Below are 25,288 nucleotides of genomic sequence, written 5' to 3'. Positions count from 1 at the left end.
TGAGAGAGGAGGGGGAAGGGGAATCTGTTAGCCCAGTGTCAGATAAATGGAACTTTTGGCGTAGAAACATATGTTCATTCTTGAACAAGAACACGTATTTAATCACTTCTCGAACATTTCATATACTTCAATGTGTAGATCTGTCAGTTAAAATAGGAATACGTTTTTCCATGTTATGTAACATTAAAGGTCGGGTGAAGTCCAATCGAACAGCATATGATGGCCACGGCATTCACGAACAGCTGACGCGGAGTGATACGTTAGACGGTTTGTTTACAGAGGGTCGTAAGGTTCGTGATTCCGACTTTAGATTAGAAAATGCTGTTCAACATTTCGTAACAAAATGTGCAAATTTCTCTACCTACCCTCTCCTATACACCCCCACATATACATATATATATATACATATATATATATATATATATATATATATATATATATATATATATATATATATACACACACACACACACACACACACACACACACCCCGCGTGAGGCACCTAAAAGTACCACCTGAAATAGAGAAGAAACCAGAAACAGTAGCGATGTGAGGTTTGCGGGAAACAATAATATCAAATAGGGCTCGTAAATCGGAGGTATGGGGTGGGTCGAAAAATATCGACAAATGGGGCATCTGGAGCAAAGTCATATTTTTTTTTTAATGGAACGATATACAATAACATGCATAATATAAAAGAGTACACGCAGAGAAACACAACGCCGTTGGTCTCATGCATCTACTGGACATAGGAACGAAGATATGGCCAACTTGACCGTCAGTACCACGGCATGTAAGACTTCTCAGGTGCCTGACAGAACTGCCTTTACGCAGAGCAAGTTTTGATAGCAGGTCCACGAGATCGTGTTAGTTCATAGTAAGCAGTCGTAGTGGTAAGATCGAAGATTATGGTGTTCACAAACATAGAAAAAGCGGACATGATCCTGATTTATGGGGAATGCCGAAAGAATGCCTCAGAAGTCTACCGTGTGTACGCAGAGAGATATCCGGACAGACGACAGCCATCTCGACGTCTGTTTGGTAAGTTATTTATTAAATTAAGAGACACCGGAAGTGTAACACCACGAGCACATGTGCGGAACAAGCCAACTACAGGTGAGGCAGGTGCAACAAATGTTCTCGCCGCTGTTGCTGTGAATCCGCACGTTAGCTCCCGTGAAATTGCCAGGGTTGCTGGGATGAGTCAGCGAAGTGTATTGCGCATTCTGCACACACTCAAGTTTCACCCATATCATATCTTTCTCCATCAGGAACTTCACGGGAATGATTTTGTGGACCGTGTTCGGTTTTGCACATGGATGTTACGACACGACACACCCGATTTGTCACGTATCCTCTTCACTGACGAGGCAACTTTTACCAATCATGGAAATGTCAACCTAAGGAACATGGACTATTGGTCGGTGACAAATCCACATTGGCTTCGCCAAGTGGAACGCCAGCGCCCATGGAGTGTGAACGTGTGGTGTGGTATAGTGGGTGAACATCTCATTGGCCCTTTTTTTATACAAGGGACACTGAATGCTGACCGATACATACAGTTTTTACAACATGAACTGCCTGTACTATTGGAGGACATACCAATTCAGACAAGGAGGGAAATGTGGTACCAACATGACGGGTGCCCAGCTCACAGTGCAAGACGCGCTACGGCATGTGTGGAAAATACATTTCCAAATCGTTGGATTGGACGTGGAGGGCCTGTCAAATGGCCGGCTCGTTCCCCAGATTTGTCACCGTTAGACTTTTTCCTGTGGGGAAAGCTGAAGGACATTGTCTACCGGGATGTGCCAACAACTCCAGAGGATATGCAACACCGCATTACTGCGGCCTGTAGGGACATTCCCTACGAGATGCTACATTCTGTGCAACGATCTTTGCGTGGGCGCCTCGTTGCCTGTATCGCAGCTGACGGCCACCACTTTGAACACACACTTTGACAGGTCTTCGCTTATTACGCAGTGGTTCTTCGACATACTGTCATGGTCATTTTCATTATGCTGTAACACTGTCAAATACATGGTGCTGACGATGTCTACTGTATTTTTTCTTCCTTTAACACGTTCTGTCTTCATCTTGTCCAATGGCTTCCGACATCTCATACTTGTACATGCCGTGGTACTGACGGTCAAGTGGGCCACTTGTTAGTTTGTTTACATATTTTCACATGGCCATATCTTCGTTCCTATGTGCAGTAGATGCATGAGACCAACGGCATTGTGTTTCTCTGCGTGTGCTCTTTTATATTATGCATGTTATTGTATATCGTTCCATTAAAAAAAAAATATGACTTTGCTCCAGATGCCCCATTTGTCGATATTTTTCGACCCACCCCATATCTCCGATTTACGAGCCCCATTTGATATTATTGTTTCCCGCAAACCTCACATCGCTACTGTTTCTGGTTTCTTCGCTATTTTAGGTGGTACTTTTAGGTGCCTCACGCGGTGTATATATATATTAGTGTATAATATGAGAGAGAAAACTTATGAAAATTCGCCTATGGGTCTGGCCCCCCTCAAAAAAATCCTGGGTACGAGCTTGTAATGAGCTATCATAATATGGACTAAATATTACAAATGCCTTTCACTTGGAAAGTAAGTAAAAACTTACTTGTGCAATATTATATCACGCAGAACACAAACACGAGGCCCAGATATTTCGCTTCTCTCAAGTTACTGCACTATAGGTCCAGCCAGCAGCAGGCCTGTATTCTTTGCATGAGGGGGGGGGGCGAAGTCAATCCTAGAGGGGGCAAATTTTTAATATATTGTCACATTGGCAGATATAGCAAAGGTACACAGAGGCATTTGCCCAGTCCATAAAAGAGATAAGTAACAGAAAAGGGATGATATCTTGAAACTGCAACGAACCAAAAAAAAACGAGCAACATCAAATAGCAATATTTCGATATGACCTTTCCAGCGTGATAAAGAATATAAAGTTTAACATACATAGGCTAATAGGGACTGTATCTACTTGATATTTACAGGTCGATAATGTTAATAGGCGATTAACATGTACCAACAGATTTGGGTCTCTCTGCAGAACTGATTAAGGGAGCCCTTTATAAATCATGCTTCATAATAATTCCCTCTAGTTTCCAGTATGAAGGATTTTTACGCCCAAAGGAATCTAACGACAATCCAACAACACCATTGTGTTGTGTTATGCAAGAAAAATCGAATTAATTAAATAATAATGGTTGCATATTATCTACACTTGATGAATTGTGTAAAAATTTGTAATACATTTTTTTGTACTTGCTAAAACATTAAAACATGGGTCCCTTAGTTCTCCGCGGAATCTATTTCCTTCAAAGGGGAGACTCTTACATCACTACAGACAATGTTTGTCTATTGGTTACGTTAACCATTTTGCAAAATATTGTGTGAATTGTATTACATTATAGTTGAAATGCATGTTTTGATACCTTACAAACTAATAGGAATCCCTTGATTGATCAATGAGTTCTTGGATTACAGTGTCATCATTAATATTTCATATTAAGTTTCATAGAAAGAATTTGTTTTAATATGGCGCAAATAATTTTACAGGATGCCATGGGATTATCCTGCTATTCTTAGATTCTCCTAGTCTTGTTTTTTACTTCAATGTTTACTTCCCCTAGAATAGATTTCCGTCCAAGGTCGGGAGGGGGGGCAATGCCCCCTGCCCCCTGTGGTTGCGGGCACTGTTTATGAGTGTATCTTAATCAATTTCACGTCATCACTAATTGTTGCGATTAGCTACGTGGCAGAAAAGCAAAGGAAAGTAACAAAAATCAAATATCCACTCCCTCTATCTACCACATGAATCACTATTATCAAAAGGTAGACTTGGGAAACAAAAATTTAAGCAGTTCCAAGTTCATAGCAACACATCCAAGAAAAACATCCGAACACTTTAGGCACCACAACTGTTCTAGATACTGAAAATTAAGAAACATTTCCCGGAGTTTGAATCTGGAAGGGAATTTCCCCCCAATCCTGATACGACGACATTATACGGAATTGATTGATTTGCTGTTTTAAGTCCACTTTATGCACAGTAAGGCTAATCGGGACTGGACCTACAGTTTAAAGTGGGATCTTAACCACTATGTGCCTCCACCGGGTATCGATCCCGGGACCCCTTGATTACAAGGCGACGACGCTACCACTGTGCCATCGGGGAGGCCTATATACACCCTAATAAATCACAAACTCAATAAGTGTCTTTGTTATGTTGCTAGAGTAACACATGATGATATAATTGTAAAGATTAGTGAGAATTCTAGGTAGGAATGTGTTCTGCATTTTTCACAGGGGGCAGTGCCCCCCCCCCCTGTTCTCTAGCTAAGAGTAAACGTCTGAATGCATGTACGGGTGATTTTGCTAATGTACCATCTAAAAAGTTTATATCAGGGGCGTAAATAACACACCCGCAACCACCGCCGCGCGTAGGGGCGCCCGGGGTTGCAGTAAGTAAGTACGTAAAGTAGCCCTATAGCGCTACAGCCCAATATTGGGCCAAGGCTTACCTACCGACTGCTGGCCTCCCTCCCACGCGGGCCACCAAGGGGGCGTGGAGATCTGCAGCCAGACTAGGGGGACGGGTGGTCGGCCCGACCAACCCCCAGCCGTTGTAGGACTTCGCAACCGGATTACGCTCACTCACTTGGAGCTCCCCAATTTCCTCACGATGGTGGGTTGCCACCGGCCATACGAAAGACCGATAGTTAACAAAAGTTTTCCTTTAAAATATATTTTCAACCAAACATATTTAATTTTTTCAATTGCAAACAGAAAATGTTAATCACTAGAAAAGTAGAAAGTGAAAAAAACAGATTAGAAGAAAACCTTCATTACATGAATAGTTCAAGTCATTGATTACGTCGCAGAAGGTTAGTCGACAGGCAAGAACATTTCGATTTTCTACAATGTTTTATCTATTGTAGTCAATCAAGTAAACAATAGATTTCAGAGTATGAAACAAATCAAACAGAGCTTCACCTTTTCAAGCCCCACCGCCCTAACGGAAAAACCAACAAACAGTGGAATCCGCTACTAAATTTCTGGGATAAATATGAAGAAAATTGCACGGTATACTCCATGCGGCCTTAAAAAGATCGCTTCGTGAGCTTGCAGCAGACGACAATATCGGGGTGTGTCTGCGAGAACCAATCAGATCCGCGAATGAGCGAGCCCCGTTGCCACAGCTAGCTCGCTGCACCCTTCTGGAAGGGTGAGTGACCTCTGCCTCTTGCTACCTCGGCCTGTTTGTTCGGCTGAGGAGCAGACGACACGAGAGTATCGGCAACAGTGTGCGAGCGACATCTGTTGTTAGCCCGCGATGCGCTCTTTCTAAGACCTCCTGCAGTATAGTTAGAGAAATAGTTTGTTTTCGGGACGTAGTATCAACTGAAATCAAAAGATGAATCATGTCGATCATCAGCAAAGTTGCAGAATTCCTTTGGATATAAAACAATATTCTGGCTAGTAGCATTCCTGACGTATGCACTGTTTATATGCTGTATTTGACCCTACCTGTGACGTCTTCATCAGCTAAGAGTTCGTTTTCCAAGCTAAAATTGATCAGAAATTACTTAAGAAGCAAAATGGCAAGAGTGAGAGTGAGTGAACTGGCGCTGTTAAGCATCGGAAGCAATCAGGCTCGAAAACTGGACTTGACCAAACTAGAACAAGAATTTGCTTCCATCAAGAAACGCAGAGAACTGGTAATGAACATTTAAAAATATCGTAATGTTTGTAGTAACAGTGTATTCTCATATGTAATTATGAAAAATTTAAATGGATAAATTGGGCTACTTGGAAGAACAGCCACGGGCTGAACCTCAACCTTCAATAACGAAAATTTGAATTTGAAAATACATATATTTTTGTACAGTTTGTTGTCTAAACCTTTCTCACCAGTTTTGACATTGATTCAAATGTCATGAATGTATTTTCATATTTATATATTCCTAATATAAATGTAAGCGTGAATTAATACTTTAGAAAGGAAAACTTTATTAAAGAAAAAAGTAGGGGCGTAGGGGCGCACACCTGAAAGTTGCGGGGTGGGGGGTGCAGTCCCTGTTAGTTACGCTGCTGTATTGCATTTTATATTTCTGTTTTTATCACAGTCATATTTCTCAAAGATCGGGAATTTACGAAGTGAAGGAGACAAACGAGGCAAAATTTAAGATATAGAAAAGCTTAAGATTAAAGGTGGGCCATTCAGGTTTTCAGCGGATGCCACTGCATTTGTGAAAGAGCGTTTGACAAAAGTAAATAAATATGACGTTCGGAACAGGGGTAAGAAAGACCATGCCAATTGGCTTAAATTAATATATTTTATACATATAACTTAATTTGTCATATATTATTATAAGGTATTGATAATGAAAATGTCCGAAAACTCCCTTAGTTTGACATCCCAGACCTCTCCCCAGAAAAGGGACGTATTTAATTTTTACCAATATTTCTATTCGTGCGCACCGAATGACGACTGGCATAGATGGTTGTCGCAGGAAGGCGAACTTCAAATTGAAACTTTCTTCTTTAGGGGCAGCTGAGTGGAGAAAATACATTGCGTCCGTGTCCCTATAAAAATGACTTGCCTCCCACTCCATTCCATGGTAGAAATGATGCAGTCAGACATGTAAACTGGGCCACAAAATCTGAATAAGGGATATCCGGATTTGAATTATCCGATATCTGTTTCGGATGCAACGGATAACCCGAGAATCTGGATAATTCGTATATCCGAATGTCCGGCAGTACAGATTTGATGAAGGATCCGTACAGTTCAATATGAACATGACGATTAAAATAATATGTGAATATAGCCCGTAAAAAAAATTGTCCGAATAGAACACGCATTCGGATAATCCAAATATCTGGATAAAATTTTATCCGGAATTGGCCATCCCTAAAATAAACACAATGAAGCTCCACATCTGCTTCACAATACTTGTAATGAAGGAGTCCCGGGTTCGATACCCGCTGGAGACACGTAGTGGTTCGGATCCCACTTTAAACTGTAGGTCCAGTCCAGATTAGCCTGTCCGTGTGTAAAGCGGGATACGCTAACCACTCCGGGATAAACTAAGGTTGGGTGTATGATGTACAGTGGCGTGCCCAAAGGGGTGGGTGTTGGTGGCGTTCATATTCCTAAAAACAAGAACGTCAAAGGTAGGAAAAGCTGCCAAAATGAGGGCTGACTACAAGAAAAAGCGTGCGTAAGCCCTCCCTCAAAAATCTTGGGCAAGCTGATGATGTAGTACGTGGTAAATAATTTTCGACGGTACAAATTCTGACACAATAATTCAATTTGTTTCGAAGACATTCTGACACAATAATTCAATTTGTTTCGAATGACTAGTGACTGTTTATCGCTAGAAATTCGGTTGGCTAAAAAGTTTGTGGCAGCGGTGGGATTCGAACCCACGCCTCCGAAGAGACTGGTGCCTTAAACCAGCGCCTTAGACCGCTCGGCCACGCTACCTGTTCCACGAAATTGTCCCCATCACGAAAATTGTATTGTGATGAATTTTAAATAAGTTACGTTTGCAGTATGATTCACACAATAAAATTTAAATGAAATTAAAATATTGATTATATTTGCGAGCAGAAAAAGAAAACCTTTAATGCTAGTAACATTGCAGATAAAATAATTTCAAACGCATTATTGAACAATGAGATAACTCTGGGAGCGAGATTATACAATGTTACCAGGTGCATGGGAAATAACAGAAGTATTCATCAGAAGTACCTAAGATACATTTGACTAATAACTTCATTCTTACTATTTTAAAAGTCACAAAATATACATCCTTGTAATAACTTATACTGCTTTGTTTTATTTTTCGGTTCTTCCAGACTTGTGCCAAAATTGCTATCTAGTACTTTATAAAAATATAGTGCGGTAACACTGCTAATTTTGGAGCAATCTTTTCCGTTCGTGTCGTGGCTAAGAACCATTTTGTTTTAGAATGAGAAAAGACTTTGATTACAACTTTGATGAATTAATTTTAAAGCAATCCAGGGACTCATAAAGTAAGTTATATTTGGGTGTACTATCGAGTGGTATTATAAATAGGTAATTTTGGTATGTAAATGCTAATAGAGGGGTAACTTACATTTGTGTCCTATTCTTGAATACGATATTTTAGATTCAACGTTTCAACCAATACATCTTGCGTTATTGCAGTGCCGATAAAACTAATAATAGTGTTTTACTTTTCTAATAAGGAGTTTATTTTTATCAATACTGAAGTCGGCTAAGTCGAGATATGGGGAAGTGTTCGATAATTTAGTCCGAAATAAGTCTCGCTTCCAAAGTGCATTGTAGTGGCTGTCCCAGTTATGAAGATGACAAAACATATAACTGAAACGCATATCCGTGATCGGTGTGCATCAGAAAATACATTTTTCTCGCAGAAAGTGATATTTTGTTTAGAAGACTTGGAGCGGGGCACGCTCCACCAAATCGTATGCATTATTAATTTCAACCCGTTCTCTGAAAATCACAATTTCGTGGTACAATTTTCTTTTAGTGTTCATTATTCGTAAAAGTATGTTTATTCTATGGTCTACTAATACTTCCAGTATTTTCTTGCACGTTTTTATGCAAAATTACTGTGACCAGGTGGCATTAACATTCTGAATTTGTCATTGTACACAGGCATTCTTTGCATAGTTTGATTTCTCCATACATACTTATGTGAATTTTGTTTGTGAACAACCATCGTCTTGGGAATGGACTGCTGTTGTCATCTACTGGGTAACAGTTCGTTATATCGGAGACACATTTCTTCATTTTTACAGAAGAAACTACTTACGGAAATGAGTTTCAAGCTTTCCAACGTTCGTCGAGGTATTTTCTTTCATCGTGGAATATATTTGACCGGGAAATCATGTATTTTTCAACAGAAATATCTCACCGACGCATAATTGCCATTGCTTTCGCTAAGTGAACTGCATGCTGCATACGTTTGATGACGTAAGCCTCTGTCAGTGTTTCCAACCCCTTTTTTTTAACCATGCTTGCGTAACCTAACCTTATCGGAAATGGTTCATGGGGCTAACCGTCAGCTACCGTGCATAATGGTTCGTGGGGGTATCCGTGAATGGTTCGTGGGGCTATCCGTCAGCTACCCATGTATAATGTAGGTATAATTTAACAATACAGGGAATTTATCCAACTTGTTTGAAATTTGGGATACTTACTAATTTGAACCTCATAATCACGAATCTGCACTTAAAATTTGGTGCTCACTTATAGAAATGAAGAATGTTGGAAACACTGCATAAACACAAAGTGAGTCAAAATGTGCCCTCCATATTGTGTGTTACAGAAGCGAAGAAAGGAAAATCACTGTGTATGTGAAAAATTCTGTTTGTTTTCGTGTAAAAAGCATAATGGCACCTTGAACTAGGTTCCGCAATACATAATTGGTAAGCATGAACCATGTGAAACACAAAATATCAGGTTTTTATGTGTCTCCGATATAACGAACTGTTACCATGTACTGTACTTCACATGTGTGGTATCCAAAGAGGTATTGTGTCGCTAATGATTCCATTGTTAGGTTAGGTGGCCCTGGTTTATGGCTCTTTGCATTCCACACTACTGGCGACTGGAGGTTTGAAGGGGTGTCATGTTTGAGACCAGCACCAGCATGAGGTGTTGAAACTATTTGGGGAAAATGATTGTAATGCTAAAAACCCTTAATCTGGCCTGTCTAACCTAACCACCAAAGCATTGAGATGTTATTTGATTACTGAGAGCCCTAAACCTGACTTGCCTAACCTAACTATGGAATCCCTTCACACCACACACATGTGACGTAGATGGCAGCAGCAGTCTATAACAAAGACAACAGAAAACGATTGGCTGGTTGCAAGAGAAGAATCATATATGAAAAACTATTCTCAAGCAAATATGCATTAAGTAATCGCCAAAAATCCCAGGTATGTGTAAACAGACATAAATAGAATTTGAACTGCTTGCGTACAATGTTGAAATCTGAAATTGGGCCCAATGTTGCTATTTATACATTTTGAATAGGTTACGATAGCTTTGAGTGCATTATTCTCTTGTCTGCTGCAAGAATGGACTCAATGTAAATAAATACACATGGCTTTTGAGAAACCCTATTGGTGGTTCGAATGTCAGGTGTGCAGTAATCTTGTATCTAATAATATAGTGCAAAGTCATTTAGTTGTTTACCTTAACTTCATTCTTGCAGTGGGTGTACACGTATACGTCGACGTCTATGTGAAAATGAATGTGTGTTAATAACTATATCTTGTGTATTATTAACTTTCAGTAATTATGTACAAAGTTTAGTATTATTTTGGTAATTGTATGTGTTGTATAAGCCAGTGTCTTACATAAAGAAGTATTTTTTATTGATTATTGCAGAAGGAAGCTGTATTTAGTGATACCCGACTGCAGTTACATCTTTAAAGATGGGCGAAGAATTGCAAAATCAAGCAATGCCAAATCCGTGGCAATCATACGGACCATTTGGAGTTTATGGAGCGTATGGGTAAGTTCCAGTATTATTCTAGTGGATTTTTCTATCCTGCATATTTCTGAATGGATGGTGATCAGGGTGTCTACAAGTTTGGAAATCCTGGGAAAAGTCAGGGAATTACTTTTTTTCTAGAAATGTCAGGGAAATTGACTGTTTCTGAAAAAATCAAAATATTTGTAGCAATTCACTAGAACGAACAGAAAAAATGAACAATCAACACATTTTCTTCACTTTGATAATTAGTTAATATGCAATTTCATATTAAATAATGTAGGAAGAGGCAGCAGCGGCGCCAGGATTAATCATCTAGGGGTGATGTGGGGGTGCAATGCTGAAAATAAGGAAAACCTGAAACACACATGCAACCTTTCAAAACTGGAGGAGCAAGGTGCCAAAATCGGGGAGGGGGCAGTTTACTTTCCCTTGGTAAATAAGGTTTAGCATAGTATGGGGCTAAAAATAGCAAAAAGCGGGGTCAACTGCACCCCTAATCGCAGCCACAGATTGACATAAATTACTGACTGAAATGAAATTATATGTGTGAAATAGAGAGTTGGAAGAGGTCAGAAAACAACCCAGAGTTTTTTCCATGGCTTTTTTGGTTGGGCTTTTTTCGGCTTTTTCACAAAAGTGTCTCAAATCATTGAAAATACAGGAGTTGGCAGTATTTTTCCTGTTCCATTGTTTTCGTTTATCTCCCTACTGTAAAATAGACACTCATTTCTAAATATAAAATACAATTTACAACATAAAATTCGCAGCTAGACATAAACAGTGTTTTCAAGAAAGCTTGCTTTTTTGAATGGGCGGTTCTTTCGGAGTTTTATCTTCATATTTTAGAAGGCTTATTAAATATATCTATGTAGGGGAGACCGGGGTAATTAGAACATGGGGTTATTGGAACATGTTAATGTAGAATAATTTAAAACGAAAAGACTGGTGTAATAACATTTCATACCTATGTACCTACACTAAACCTACATGCAGAAAATTTGTTATTGGAATAACTACACAAAAGTAAGTTTTATTTGACTTTTATTATACACCTGCAAAAATGATGTGACGCATGCTTGGTGTTTCTCTGCTTCTGCATATACTGGATGTGAATGAAAGAACCCTTTCAAAATTTTCTTCACCCCTATAATAAAACATAAGGGCACACATCATTTCATGTGAGTTTGGTTGTCTATGGGCAATTTGCCTGGTTTTTATAAGCAAAGTTCTTATTACCCCAAAAATTTCTGCAAATGGGTTATTAGAACATTGCGTAATTTGCTTGATTTCGCTTGGGTATACTAGATTGTACATGTAACTGTTAGAAGTTTTTTCTTTACTACATTGTAGAATGGCCTGTAACCTTTCAAATAAATCATAGAACACTGATTTTCATTCACACATATTTGCTTCACAGCTGGGAAATTGAACTTTATGAAAAAAAGACGTTAACTTGGGATTTTATTTAAACAAGCATTGATAACTCCAGAAGAAGTAGAGCTATTGTGTTCAAATTTGCAGGGTAAATGGGACATTTATATATATGATGTTCTTATTACCCCAACAGCAATCTAAAGCTATTCAGTTGAAATGGGGTAATTGGAACAATTTTATGGTGTCATGACAATTTTTTTTTTTGGACGAGTATTTGCAATGCAGGTATGGTCATTATTTTTTTCAAAAATATGCAAAAGATGTCCTTTTAAATGGTAGAAATTTTTAAAAAATCCATCAGTAACTTTCTGAGTAATTTACAGTGGAACTTCTACAGGCTGTTTCCTGTTCTAATTACCCCGGTCTCCCCTAATATAAACAGATTCACATAACTAGATTAGTTTTGTATGTGTTTTTAATAGAACCTAATAGTATGATATGATTTTCAATGTTTGAATTTGTTATACGAACATGTACATGAAGCTAAAAAGGAAATACTGCTCTACCTTTTGAAAAACTAGTATCAAATCTCTTTACACTAAATTTTGTGTTCAGTAAAATATATATTTGTGTTCTGGCTTTCCAGTACAGCATGTATAATTTGGTTAAATGGCAGCTAAACCTAGTGATGTATTTTGGCTGCTTGTTGCAGTGGTTCTCAACCTTTGTGAGACCACAGCCCAGTAAATTTATTTCTTATATGTCGATGCCCTCATCCCAACAATTTCACTCATAAATACATTTCTGATCTTGAAAGTTTATAAGAAAATTAATATGCAATCGTAATTAATATGAATATATCAAGTATGGCATAATCATAGTTCAATTATGTATAAACTTGCTGTCAAATATAAAATTAGATTTAAATTAGTTGTCAACCCCTTTTGCAGACCGGTGGTTGAAAAACAATGGCACTAGAACTTTATTCTACTCCAGGGGGTCATTCATGATTATGAAAGGAACCTTCTATCAAAAAGCCGGCCTTTTTCCATCAACAGTCCTTGCAATTTGTTCTCTCTTGATTTACATGCTAAATTAGATCTTAATCTCTGATTAAATAGCTAACAATCTTGTTAAGTATAGAGAACATTCAGAAGGAAGCAACACATGACACTGGAGAGTGTCACATTGAAGAGACAAGGCCCCTTCAGTCTAAGCAAACATCCACCACGCATGCACAAACAAGACCGAGGTTACATGATGCGTGCCAATGAAGGAGCTTTCAGACTGAAGTCACAGATGATAAGCGACATAGTCTCCTTCAGTATAAAGCAAAATATTCACCATGCATGCAAGAATAACAGACCGAAGCGGCACGATGCACGCCACTGAGAAAACAGTATAGTCCGAGCAACATGCAAGTGACATGTTTAGCTTGTTGTCGTGCCTCAGTTCAAAAGTTTGAATGGATTACTGAGGACTGCTTCCAAGTGACAAGTGACACTTGCAGCTTATGTTGCTTCAGTTCGAAAGGTTGCATGTACTTCTAAGGGTTGGTTTCCAAGAGCCATATGTTGCTTCCGTCTCAAAGCTCTGTTAAACAGGATATATACATAAATTCATGTAATAGGTATGCTTCTGCATAGTGTTGTGAACAGTAAAGATTTTTAATTGTACCGAAACATCGAATATTTTGAAATTAACATTTATTTCATGACGAACATTTATATTGAGACCCAAACATGTAAAAGCTTGTTTTAAGACAATTTCATGTCGGATGTGCTCATCAGGACTACATGTTTAGTTGTAACCCTAGCTTACCCATGCCATACAAGAAACTTACATAAAAAGGGGGGGGAGGGGGCTCATGGGTCCACACTTTTTTATCACTAAAATTAAAGAAAACATTTTATTATTGAATCACTGCTTCCTTTCCTGATTATATATGTGCAGTTATTTATTAATTATAATACAAAAGTTACTATCATTAATAACAAATAATAACCAATTATTGCATGAGTGTCTCGCATATATTTTATCATTCACTATAACTCACAAAATCCATAATATTTTTTATTAATGCTTTTTAGTTTGCAGAAGTGCAGTTCTTTATTAAATATAATAATTACAATAATTACCATCAATACCAACCAATTGTACACTGTCGCTGGCATGAGTGTCTCGAATGAGACACATTCAAAGATGGCGCCTGATATGCGCACCAACTGGATTTTGCCTCCTAATTACATTTCATTTGTTTTTATGAACAAAAGTAATAAAGAAATATTGGGAACACCCTAGGAAACGATGTAATTTTATTTTCAAACAGTTGAAAAATCTAAAGAAATGAGGTGGTGGGTAATAGAGGTACATTACACTTACGTAACCATAACACACTTTGTTTTTAGCAAAAAATGCTAAACATTTTTAAACAACATAATCTTCCAGAAGTATGCAATTTCTCTTAGGGGCTAAATAGGGTCAAGGGTACCAAAAATTTTGTTGGTATCAATCCAATAGAAAATTGCAAATGTTCCATGTTGAACATAGGAGAACTTTGCACAAATTAACAGGGCAATTATAGATATACTGAATCAGTGAATTTAACTTATAAACTCAAACACCGATGTGCCTATTTTGTCTGATATCAATAGAGTAATGATTATTCTGTACCACTCCTAATATATTGTGTATTTTTGTGTACAGGAATCTGAATTCTATGTTTTTCTTTCTTTACAGAAACCCATACAATAATTGTGGATATGGTCAACATCCATACCCTTATTATCAGCATTACGACCCGGTATGTACAAAAAGTATAGGTTACTTCTCACTGTAACATAAATTATCACTTTACATTATCACTACCAAAGATTCTGGGATGGAATCCTATCTCTTCGTCAGTTTCATCTATCAATCCTTCATCCTCACGTTGCAGTATGTGTGTGATGAAAATTGTTAGAAGAAAATAGTACTGAAGCAACTTACAGTGTACATGTTGCTATGTATTAGTTGTGATTAGCATATTCATAAAATACATCTTTTTGCCATAGTTGTTGAATTCCCATGTAAAAAAAACTTAATATGTGCTAAATAAGGTGAAATTCCTAAGAAAGACTAAAGATCATTTGAATATTACCAACTCTTTCATTGTTTCGCAACTTTTTTTTTTCAATGATCTGTCACAAAATGATGTCAAGTCAGGTGCAAGATAAACTCTTAAATTAGGAATTAATAATTTTATCAATGGATTGAGAAGCATTGTAGAAAGAGAAGCTCTTCTCCGTTGGTACTGTGACACATTCAGACATATTGAACTTAATTTAAATTACTGCTTATGTTCCATTTGTACTGGTTTAATGTTACAAGGGTTTTTTAGAGCTATGTCCTGAATATTCATTTTATGTACTGCTTTTGAACCTGAAATGTGTTCAGTTTTGTATTGAAGATGATGATCCTTATAAATGTGTGTCCCTGTTTATTAGATAGGAATCTAATATTATTTGGTCATGTTATTGAAATTTTATTGGTTGATTTCAGAACATGGGCTACCATCATAATCCGCATATGCAGGCAATGAATCATGGAATGGTGAACAATGCTTATGGACAAAGTAAGTAGACAAAATGAATACTTGAGGTTCATTTATGGTTTGTTGTTCTTCATTGAAGATGTATAATATTACTTTGAGAGATATTTTGAAGGGTCACTTCATTCTAGACTAAGAAAATAGGGGACAATAGCGATTTACTCTTTCCCTAATGAGCAGTCTATTCTTATTTGGCTTTCCGGTGTGGAATGTGGTCTGATTTTTAAATTTTAATAGTGACAATTGGCATTATTGCTTACGTACACTGACTACTCTTGTTGACATCCCCGGGGAGAGGGTTGTTGATGTACGTTTACTTTTATATTAATTGTTTGTTTTCTATATCTCAGCAGGCAGAACTATTCATAAATGTTTGTGTAAAATGCATACTAATTAATTTCTATTGCGGCAATTGTTATTTTTTACACCTTGAATTTGTAGATAATTCACCTGGATACTTCAATTTTATCTTGGTCTTAGTGTAGCTGCCCTGCTAATAGCTACTGTATTTTTGTTGGTTTAGATGCTTGCAGGATTCATGTCTGCTAGATTAATTTCATATTGATGACGATTGTTTTTCTTAATATCACTAATATTAAATTCATTGCAATTAAAGCAGGTAATAAGTTAATTACCACATCTTTTTGCAGTTTTATTTTTTATTGGGGATTCAGTTATGTACATATTGTAATTTTCATTCATTTTCTCAATACTTGTTTATAACAAGGAGTACATATATACTAATGCAAAACTGTATACAGTATTGTGACCGTTGTATTTGTTGACCTAAATGAGTTTGATTTTTTGAAATTGCACGATTCCTTCAGGATATTTTTGTAATGGAAATGTTATTTTCCCTCCATCCAGCATTTCAGCAGAATACCCATAATCCCTCACAGCAGGAGAATGAGGGGAACAGAGAGGACTTGCCCCCACTACCACCAGGACCCCCTCCTCCACCACCTGGAGCTGGTTACCCTCCACCTCCCCCACCGGGAAGTCCGCCTGGCGATTATCATCAGATGCACAATGACCGTAAGGAAACATTTCATCTACTCTAAAAATTCCCAAGTCACATTAATTAAAAAAGAAAGACACAAGAACATATTCAGTTGTTTAAATCAATGTTTAATAGTGTACTGAAGCAGTTTATACTTCTGGGGTATAATTATACCATTAACAGTGAGTGGGCCAATAAAGTCCAGGATATTAATAATAATTTTTGTGTCATATTAACTTTTTAATGTACAGTACATTTATAATACAGTATGTTCTGGATTATCCAAATTTTCATGTATCAGAAACTGGCACGGCCCCCACCAAATTTGGATAACTGAGAATGCACGTGCGTTTTTTAATTCACACAAGAGGATTTATAATAACTTCCATTGCCTTTTTGATAATTTATTTTTCTACAATGTATTGGCTTTTTAGAATACATTGGAAGTAGGAAATGTATTTTTATATTTTGTAATGATTTGTACCTGATTGTAAGTACATGGACAAATATGTGCCCTTTTTCTTTCCAGAATCCAAGTCACGTGTGAAGTTTAACATTGGTGCAAAACGAGGTGGTAGAATGGGCTTGGTGAACGTACCGATGGGTGCAATGCAGCACCAGGGTGGACAGGTGCCAAACTGCCAGATCCCGCCACCACAAATACCCGAAAACAATTCCCAGGCAAACCAGGTGAACCCGAACCAATCGTCGCCAAGTGGACAAGGATTTCAGGGAAACCAATTCTCCGGAAACCAGTCTGGGGGTGGAAAAAAGAAGAAAAAGAAGAAGAATAAAAATAATTCTTTCATGAATGCTTATAACAACAGCATGGGAGGCCAGGGTCAGTACAATAGCAACAATCCATTTGGAATGAACAATGCATTGCACTTCAAGAAGCCTCAGGAGGATGACGATATACAGATCATTGGACAGGGCCAAGATCCGAATAAGAATGCTGCATCGATTACCAGCAGCAATTCCACTGAGAATAAGTCTATGGAGGTATCGCAGCAACAGACAGCCCAGAAATCACCAAAACCTGTGGTGAACGATTGGCCGGAAAGTCTGAAGTAAGTACCATACATTATGTTTGTGTTTCAGCATGTCTTCAGTATCATGGGTGAAATACAGATGGGTATCCAATTCTGGAATACTGGATCTGATAACTGAAAATAAAAAAAAAGATTTACCAATCCTTAGTGTGAATATTATGAGGGTTAGTTAATGATACTTGCAGTGCCTTTTTAAAAAAAAAATTATATATTTTTTTACTGTCAAGGTTTGAAGTTGCTTGGTCAATTGTGTTGGTGGCGCTAACAATAATTATTTGCTTAATGTTGGCACCAGAAAAGGAGCAGCTTTCAGGAATTCATTTTTTCGTGAGCTGAAGAAGGTGTATTGGCTCAGCATACACCTTGGATACTTGGGAATAGTATTTTATGAGAAGAATGGATCTTTTACACTGTTTCAGAGGAAGTTTTTATGCTTGCCTTTTTTAATGTGTTTGGTTCATCCTTCACATGTCCCTTTGTAACTTGCATTTTTAACCTCTCTCAAGGGGCTCTTTACATTTTTTTTATACTTGAAAGTAAGAATTTCTAATGGGATTTTTTGCGTATACTTGGAAGGGTGCAAAATAGCCATTCGTGCCAAGGCACCCAAAATTTCAAATCAATCAATTATCCAGTAGTGTGTGTCTTAGTGGATTGACAAGTGCAAAAATGCTGCCTATGGCAGGACAGGATTTGGTTTCAGCCCACAAAAAACAAATCAGTGAACACTTTTCTTTGGTGCAAACTGAAAGCCACGTGGTATTCGTTAAGAGTTTAATATTAGACACACAGCAGCAACAATATAACCTGTGTGGCAGAAACCATGCCTAGTGACTTGACTTATGTCCTAAATCTCCCACAAAGGGCTACAATGAAATTTCACCACCGGGTCCTATTGTTGCTCTCTTCCTCCATGCTCCTTCTCCAGTTCATCCTTGACCTCCCGCGCCACCTACTGCCTATAACTTAATTGCAGATAATTATTGACTCGCCTTCATATATGTTCATTTCATGCACTGCAATCCACATTCATGAAGTTATAATTTTTCCTTGTGTGTACATATTGCTTGCGCTGTAGAATTACTTTGCTTGTATTCACCTTCCTATCGAAGAGATGAAGATTATGTGTAGAAGGGATGATTATTTTGAACTACCTGCTGATATTTGAGATCTTTAATTGATAACATCTTCATTTAAAATAACAACACCTGTTCATATGACTGTAGAAAACTTCTTACTTCACGTGCCGAAAACATATTTGTTAAAACACTAAAATCACACACAAACAGCACTATAAAAAACACTTCGGAGTTCTTCCAAACTTTCGACTCCTTCACGGAGTCATCTTCAGGGCTGGTCGAGGACAGACAAAGTAGACGCGGTTGTCGTTACACTGGCATTTCTTCGTAATGACAACCGCGTCTACTTTGTCTGTCCTCGACCAGCCCTGAAGATGACTCCGTGAAGGAGTCGAAAGTTTGGAAGAACTCCGAAGTGTTTTTTATAGTGCTGTTTGTGTGTGATTTTAGTGTTTTAACAAACAACTGTTCAGTTGTGTTCCAACAATATACCACTATTGACAAGATTAGTTTGTATAACTGTTTTGTGGTAACTGGAACATATTCAAACTAAAGATAAAAGTCTGATGAAGGGAGCATGTGTTCTCACAAAACTACATAAAAAAATGTGTACATGTGCTTGTAACAACTGTAAAGTACAAGAAAATTAATTCCTGAAGTTGCAGGGTCAAATGTCCCACTTTGCCATCCTCTCAGAGTTTCTCTTAGCAACTCCTTGTGAATGCTAATGTCTTAGTGAACTGAGGCACAAGAGCCTTGTTTGCCTGCAAGTACTCCCCAGTGGCGTAATTGTAATGTGGTCACCTTATAATCATGGAGTCTCTGGTCCTTCCTAGTGAAGGCACATTGCACACTGGTTGTGATCTCACTTTAAACTGTACATCTTGTCCTGGTATCCTCTCCAAACATAATGTAAAACAAACACACTTGTCAAGGGAGTTGAAAAATATAATCTCTAATTAACACAAATACATTTACCTCGTGCAGTTTAATTTTATTTAATTTTAAAACACTGGCTGGTTCCAATGTCTGTGCCTTGTGTGTCGGACCAGCAGCAGTTTCTCATTTCTCGCAAACATCTTTTCATATTTTTTTTTCTTGTACTTTTGTTTGTGTATATGAAGGTAAGCATATACAGTGGAACCTCAATTTGATGTTTTTGAGGGGACTCTGCTGGAAAAAATGTAAAATCGAAGAAAATTTTATAACATTTTGCTATGTTAAGACTATCAAGAATGAATGCATAATGCAGGAAAATGTAATATCCAGGAACGTAAAATCTGGTTTCCACTGTACTTGAATTTCAGTGCAATGAAACTGTAGTGTGCAACATAAAAAGGTACAGCACACTGAAGATTAAATCTTTTACCTGATGAATTACATTTTTTTAAAAGGCATGCAAATCTAATTTCCAGTCAGGTTTTTCATAGTTATTTAACTTTTGTAGAGTCTTATGAAAGTAATATAAATGATGTTTTAATTTTGGAACAAACTAGTGTTCCTTCAGCAGTTTGTTCTGGTAATTAACTAGGCTCAGTTTGTTCAGTTATATGTTGACTAGTTTTAGAATTCTGTCACTAAAGTACTAAATAAGCACACATTTGGAACAATCATATCATTTCAAGGAAAACATTGGAACATTTTGCGGCGCCCCAGTAAGCCAGCCGCGGCACACATTTTGTGATCCACTGCTTTATGGGAATTTCAGGAAAAACTGATATGAATGAACACCTGGATTAGAATAATGTGTGATAAGAAAGCATATTATTAATTATGACTCTTTTAGAATTGAAATATTGCATTGTGTCTGGGATTGCCTTTTTTTATGTTTCGGTATCTTTGTTATAATCATCCAGCAGTTTTGTCTTCTATTTTAACTGTATGTGTGAATTTATTCTTACGACACTCCTTAGCTATGTGTAGTTAAGAAGATACAGTACTTTACTTGCCATTGTTCAGTTCCTTGCTTGTATGTATCCTTGCTAATTAACGCTCAGCATGTAGTTTATATGTAGAAGTTTATAAGAAAAAGCAAGGTTTTTGTTAAGGATATGCACAAACATGTTGTACTGAAGTTAGAATCTTTGTGTGGATTCTATTTTTTGCTGCCTACTGGAATATCATTGAAATTAGAAGTTTTTGAGAAGTCATATGGAGATTGACCCCTCATTCAGCAGGCGCGAGCAACTTGTGGAGGTCAGCGAGCTAGTGGTGCAATACGAACTTCACAATTGCACACTGCACCTCATGGCCGGTAAGCAGCAGAGTAATGGGGGGAATCACATGATTAATTGATTGATTTGCTTTATTTTCTGGCACTTTTGGTTAATTGCAAAAATTATGAAATTCATGAAGCAACATTCACAAAACACCCATGGCTAGGCCAGGATTTGAACTCGTGTCCCCTGGCAGTCTAGAATGCTGTACTAACCACTCCACCATGGAGGGTGGTCCACATGAATTGAAAGGTAAAATATACTGCAGGGAAGGCACCGTGCTTTTGTCATGATCTCAACACTACTGTTACTTGCAAATTAGGTGATGTTTCCACTGCAACTGACGAAACCTGCTCCTTCCTTTCCATTTCCCTACAATGCTACAGCATCTCGTTTTGTAGTCCACAGGTGCTATGAGAGCACTCTTCCACAAATACAGCAGGTTGACCAGGCCAGCTAATGCATACAGAAGTCTGAGATGTTACATCTTTTAATATGTGCGATACACCACAGAATTATGAATTTTGTACCTTTCCACGTATTTTCCATTATAAGGTGACAACACTACACAACTTTAGCAGAAATGTCCATAAAACCATTCTTAAATTTTTTGTCTATTAAGAAGCCTCCATGATTAATTTTCATGATTTTATTCAGAAACAATTCTGTCCTAAAGCCTGATTTACACAATGCCAGTGGCTGATGTGCCAGTTTGACAATAGCTGGATATGGAATTAGCTTCCAGCAATTGGAAAGAATCAAGGCGAAGGAGCTAACATCCAGCTAAAAGAAATTGTCAAGATGTCCAAGGCAAAAAGAGTTTTCAAAATTATGATTTTCAGCTCCAAATAGCATGTTGAATGCAAGCTTGGTTCATTTCATGCAACTTGGACTGTAATAAGGCTATAAGGGATGACACCTTGTGAAGACCCCCATACTTAAACATCTTTTCCATGCAGGACACTCCTGTAACTAAGGTCTTGCATGCCAACGAGGCTCTGGACCCATGTCCAGCATAATCGTCTGTCGGACTTTGTTGAGTTCTGTGTGTGTTTGTGATTCCTTTCATCCATTTCATTGTCTCACCTTTAATCCCCATCTTTGCAATTAGCCAAAAGCTCCAGAAAAGCAAAGCAATCAATGAATTGTAATGATGCTCTCCAAGCTTCGCCATTCCATTTTCACTGTATATTCCCATGATTTTGCAGTTTTATTTTCATTCCAATGATTCAACATGGTGGAAAAGCGATCACTCAATAATTAACTGCACGTGACTACCGGCATGCAACCCCTGGCCTGTTCACACGGACCCAGTCACTGGCATTGGCTTCGGGATTGCTAATGGGGGATGCTGGTTGCCAGTGAAAACAGATTTCACTGACATTACGTAAATTAAGCTTAATTTTTTTGGCAGTGTTGAAATATTGTGCATATCCTAATTTCTTATCTTTTTCTAAATGTACTCTGTAGTTTTCATTATTTGTAACATATTCCATCATTGTATTTTAGGAACTATGTGAACAGGTGTTACCAGAAATGCGTCACACCTGTTGACAAAGATAGGGTAGAAATAATTTTAAAAGGAAAGATAACAATGGCAGCAAAAGACCATTCCCTCTGGATGAAAGATTGGGATAAGGAACCACTGCCAAGGTGAGTTTTGGCTAAATTGCGCTTTGAAATGTACATAAATTTGTAATTTCAAGTTACGCCCAGCCCAATATTCCCTCGCATGTATAAAGTTGAATTTCAAAATTGTATTCAGAGAACTTTCAAGGAGTTAGTTTCAGAACTGTCAAGGTTATTGTTGCTAGATAGTTTCTTGTTAGAATTAATATGAGCTTGCTTTTAGTTGTTTTGTAATAGTTTTCGGTCTAATTTCTCCTTATTTTATCCCCCTTTTTAATGATACCCATTTCTCGGTAATTCCCTCACTTAAATAACTTTAAATTAGGCTCAGCTGCTACAAATGTATTAGTACGAGGATGTTGCCATTCGAATTTAATCATTAAGCCCCTACCAAAATTTGAGAAAATCTAAATATTTAAATGAAACCAGTCCCCAAGGTAAATGCAAATCCCCTCAAAATGATTCTTGATTACAAATTTTAAAGCAAAGGTTAAAATCTATATTCATGAAATATTTTATTGTGAATCTTTGTGAATCCCTTTAATGTAGCTTATGTACGTGTAATATCAGACCTTACAATTCAAGCTCCCTCCGGAAAAAACTCCCGATTATGCTAATGTGGGCAGCTCCTTTCTGGAGTCTGCAAAAAAAATGCTCGATTTTATATTCTTCAGGGTGACCAATGCCTGGCTGGATCTTTACCCAATGCCAGCAAAGCCTTTTTCAAAATTTTCCTCACTTTTTGGAAAACCACGATGATAATCTAAATGCTGAAAAAATTACATCTCCGTATAATTGTAGCCTGTCATTGTAGCATCTTAAACCGACCACTTCTCTACTGCGTGTGTCATAGTAGAATTAAAACTGAGAAAAAATGTAATATATTGTGCATGGAAAGAATGTGCATTTTGAACTTTTCATATCCTTTTTTTTTTGGGGAGCGGGGGGAGAAAAAACTCAATTTTTTTAAAAAAAAATATTTTTCAGGGGATTTCCCCCGTGCAAAATAGAAAAGAAGGAGTGGTAGAGAGAGAGAATGACGAGGGAGGGAAAATGAGAGAGAGAGAGAAACAGGAAAAAGCAAATGGAGAGAGAATTACCATAGTTCCCACTCGTTTTTGAAAAATAAATTCTCTAAATTTTTAAGGGTTCCCATTAAATTTTGAATTAAATTTCCAGACCATTGGATTATGCACGTAAATATTTATTGTTCATAAAATTCTAAATTTCATTTATAGATTATGTTCAACTATATTTATAGTAGTTGGTTTTGAATTGCCTGAGACTAATTGTGCCTAAGTTCGAATAAAAGTTTTGGATAAATAAGAGTATTGATATTGAAATTAATAGGTTGCAGCTTTGCTACATATTTGTTACTAGCACAAGCTACACTCTAAATTTGTTCCAAAATGCACAAGTAGAGTAAATTAGATATTTGTAGTTCACAATATGATCTATGTTGTCATAAATATGGGATTTTTTGTTGATGCCAATATTGTACTGGTTCGATATAAAATTGAAAATTTTCATTGAATATGAAGAATTCATTAACCTTGTTAAGTATATAACAGGTGTCTGCCATGGGTTTTTGCCTTTGAAAAAGAACCGTGAATTTAGAGATTACGTTACAACACTGTTTATATTCACAAAAATGGCAGAATTTTGCACTAAATTGTAAGCTATTTATAGATATATTGGATTGGTAATATTACCAGTAAAGTGATACTAACATGCCTGTATTGACTTGTCAGTTAATCTTTCCCGTCACTAATTAAAATAGACGTGAGGTATTTATTGGACTATGTTTCTTTTAGCATAACTGGCAGCGACCTGTTAAATGCGATAAAACATCCGCAACCAGCATCAGCAGCAGAAGCAAATGTATCTGTGACAATGAATTCAAGTTCTGGGAAGAAGGCTCTTCCTTTCCGTGGTTCTGGACGAAATCGTTTCAGGCGGTCTCGAAGTAAATCACGTAGCCGCACGCGATCAAGAAGTCCTTTGAAACCGCGTGCAAGGTCCAGATCACATTCTCGAAGTCCACCAAGGAGGAGAAGGCCACGAAGGTAAGAATTAAACTTATAATCAGTATCAAGTGTGATTAAAAAGTTGTGGAATCTTAAACTTTTGTAGGTAGTAATTGAATTTTTTTCCAAAAATCTATGATCAAAAATTATTTTGTTTTATGGGAAATACCCTACAGTTGTATCTGGAAAGTGAATATTGACGGAAATATTTGTCAATACCGATAAACTGTTGATATTTAAATATGTTGTTTACAATATTCTACCAATTTGTTGTTGTTATTGGAGGCGTGCATGTTTCAATTTTGGAGGAAGCATGGAATGTGAAATAACATGGTGTAATCTTAATTTTTCATCTTTTTGAAAGGTGTGAAATGCATTTTCCTACCATGTTTTGTCACGAAATGTACTGCAAAATGTGAATAAACTCTTAGACATGAAATTTAGAGTTTATTTACCGACATAACACTTTCTGAAGTCGAATTATCCTGAGCTATGCAAATCATGGAAGATTGATTAATTCTGCTGTAAATGTTTGAGAAGCAAAAAGTGACTCCTTTACGCAGGAATTAACTTATGCATGGGCCGATATCGATAAAGTATCAGTATGAAATTTACTGATATTCTAGCGATCTGATATAAAATTCTTAATGGTCCTTGAAGGAACTAAATGGTTCATTCACCTCCTTAAGAAAGGTGTTTTTGCAGATGACTGCAATGCAAGAGATGCTGCATACTGTATTTGGATATTTACTTTTAAGAAATGTAGGGCATGGTGATG

General features: G+C 37.3%; 1 protein-coding gene and 1 non-coding gene across 3 annotated transcripts in view; one reads left to right on the top strand and one right to left on the bottom strand.

The window, feature by feature from the left end:
* Positions 1-7,431: 7,431 nt before the first annotated feature.
* On the bottom strand, positions 7,432-7,513 carry TRNAL-AAG (transfer RNA leucine (anticodon AAG)). Its single transcript has one exon. It is a non-coding gene; the product is annotated as a tRNA-Leu (tRNA).
* Positions 7,514-7,942: 429 nt separating this feature from the next.
* The window catches only part of LOC145999590 (leukocyte receptor cluster member 8 homolog), a 31,908-nt gene continuing 14,562 nt past the window's right edge, over positions 7,943-25,288 (top strand). Inside the window, exons 1-8 of one of the 2 annotated variants that reach the window (XM_083136627.1) lie at positions 7,943-8,064; positions 10,436-10,562; positions 14,658-14,721; positions 15,459-15,531; positions 16,375-16,542; positions 17,037-17,577; positions 22,364-22,507; positions 24,298-24,549. In XM_083136627.1, coding sequence (XP_082992753.1) covers positions 10,483-10,562; positions 14,658-14,721; positions 15,459-15,531; positions 16,375-16,542; positions 17,037-17,577; positions 22,364-22,507; positions 24,298-24,549 — 1,322 coding nt within the window. In that variant the 5' untranslated portion in view covers positions 7,943-8,064; positions 10,436-10,482. The remainder of the gene's footprint in view (positions 8,065-10,435; positions 10,563-14,657; positions 14,722-15,458; positions 15,532-16,374; positions 16,543-17,036; positions 17,578-22,363; positions 22,508-24,297; positions 24,550-25,288) is intronic. The other variant, XM_083136628.1, reaches the window with a different exon arrangement.

This window comes from Lepisma saccharinum, chromosome 15 (genome assembly GCF_977018435.1).
Source record: "Lepisma saccharinum chromosome 15, izLepSacc3.1, whole genome shotgun sequence".
NCBI classification, from domain to species: Eukaryota; Metazoa; Arthropoda; class Insecta; order Zygentoma; family Lepismatidae; genus Lepisma; species Lepisma saccharinum.
This window is presented reverse-complemented; position numbering and strand designations above follow the sequence as displayed.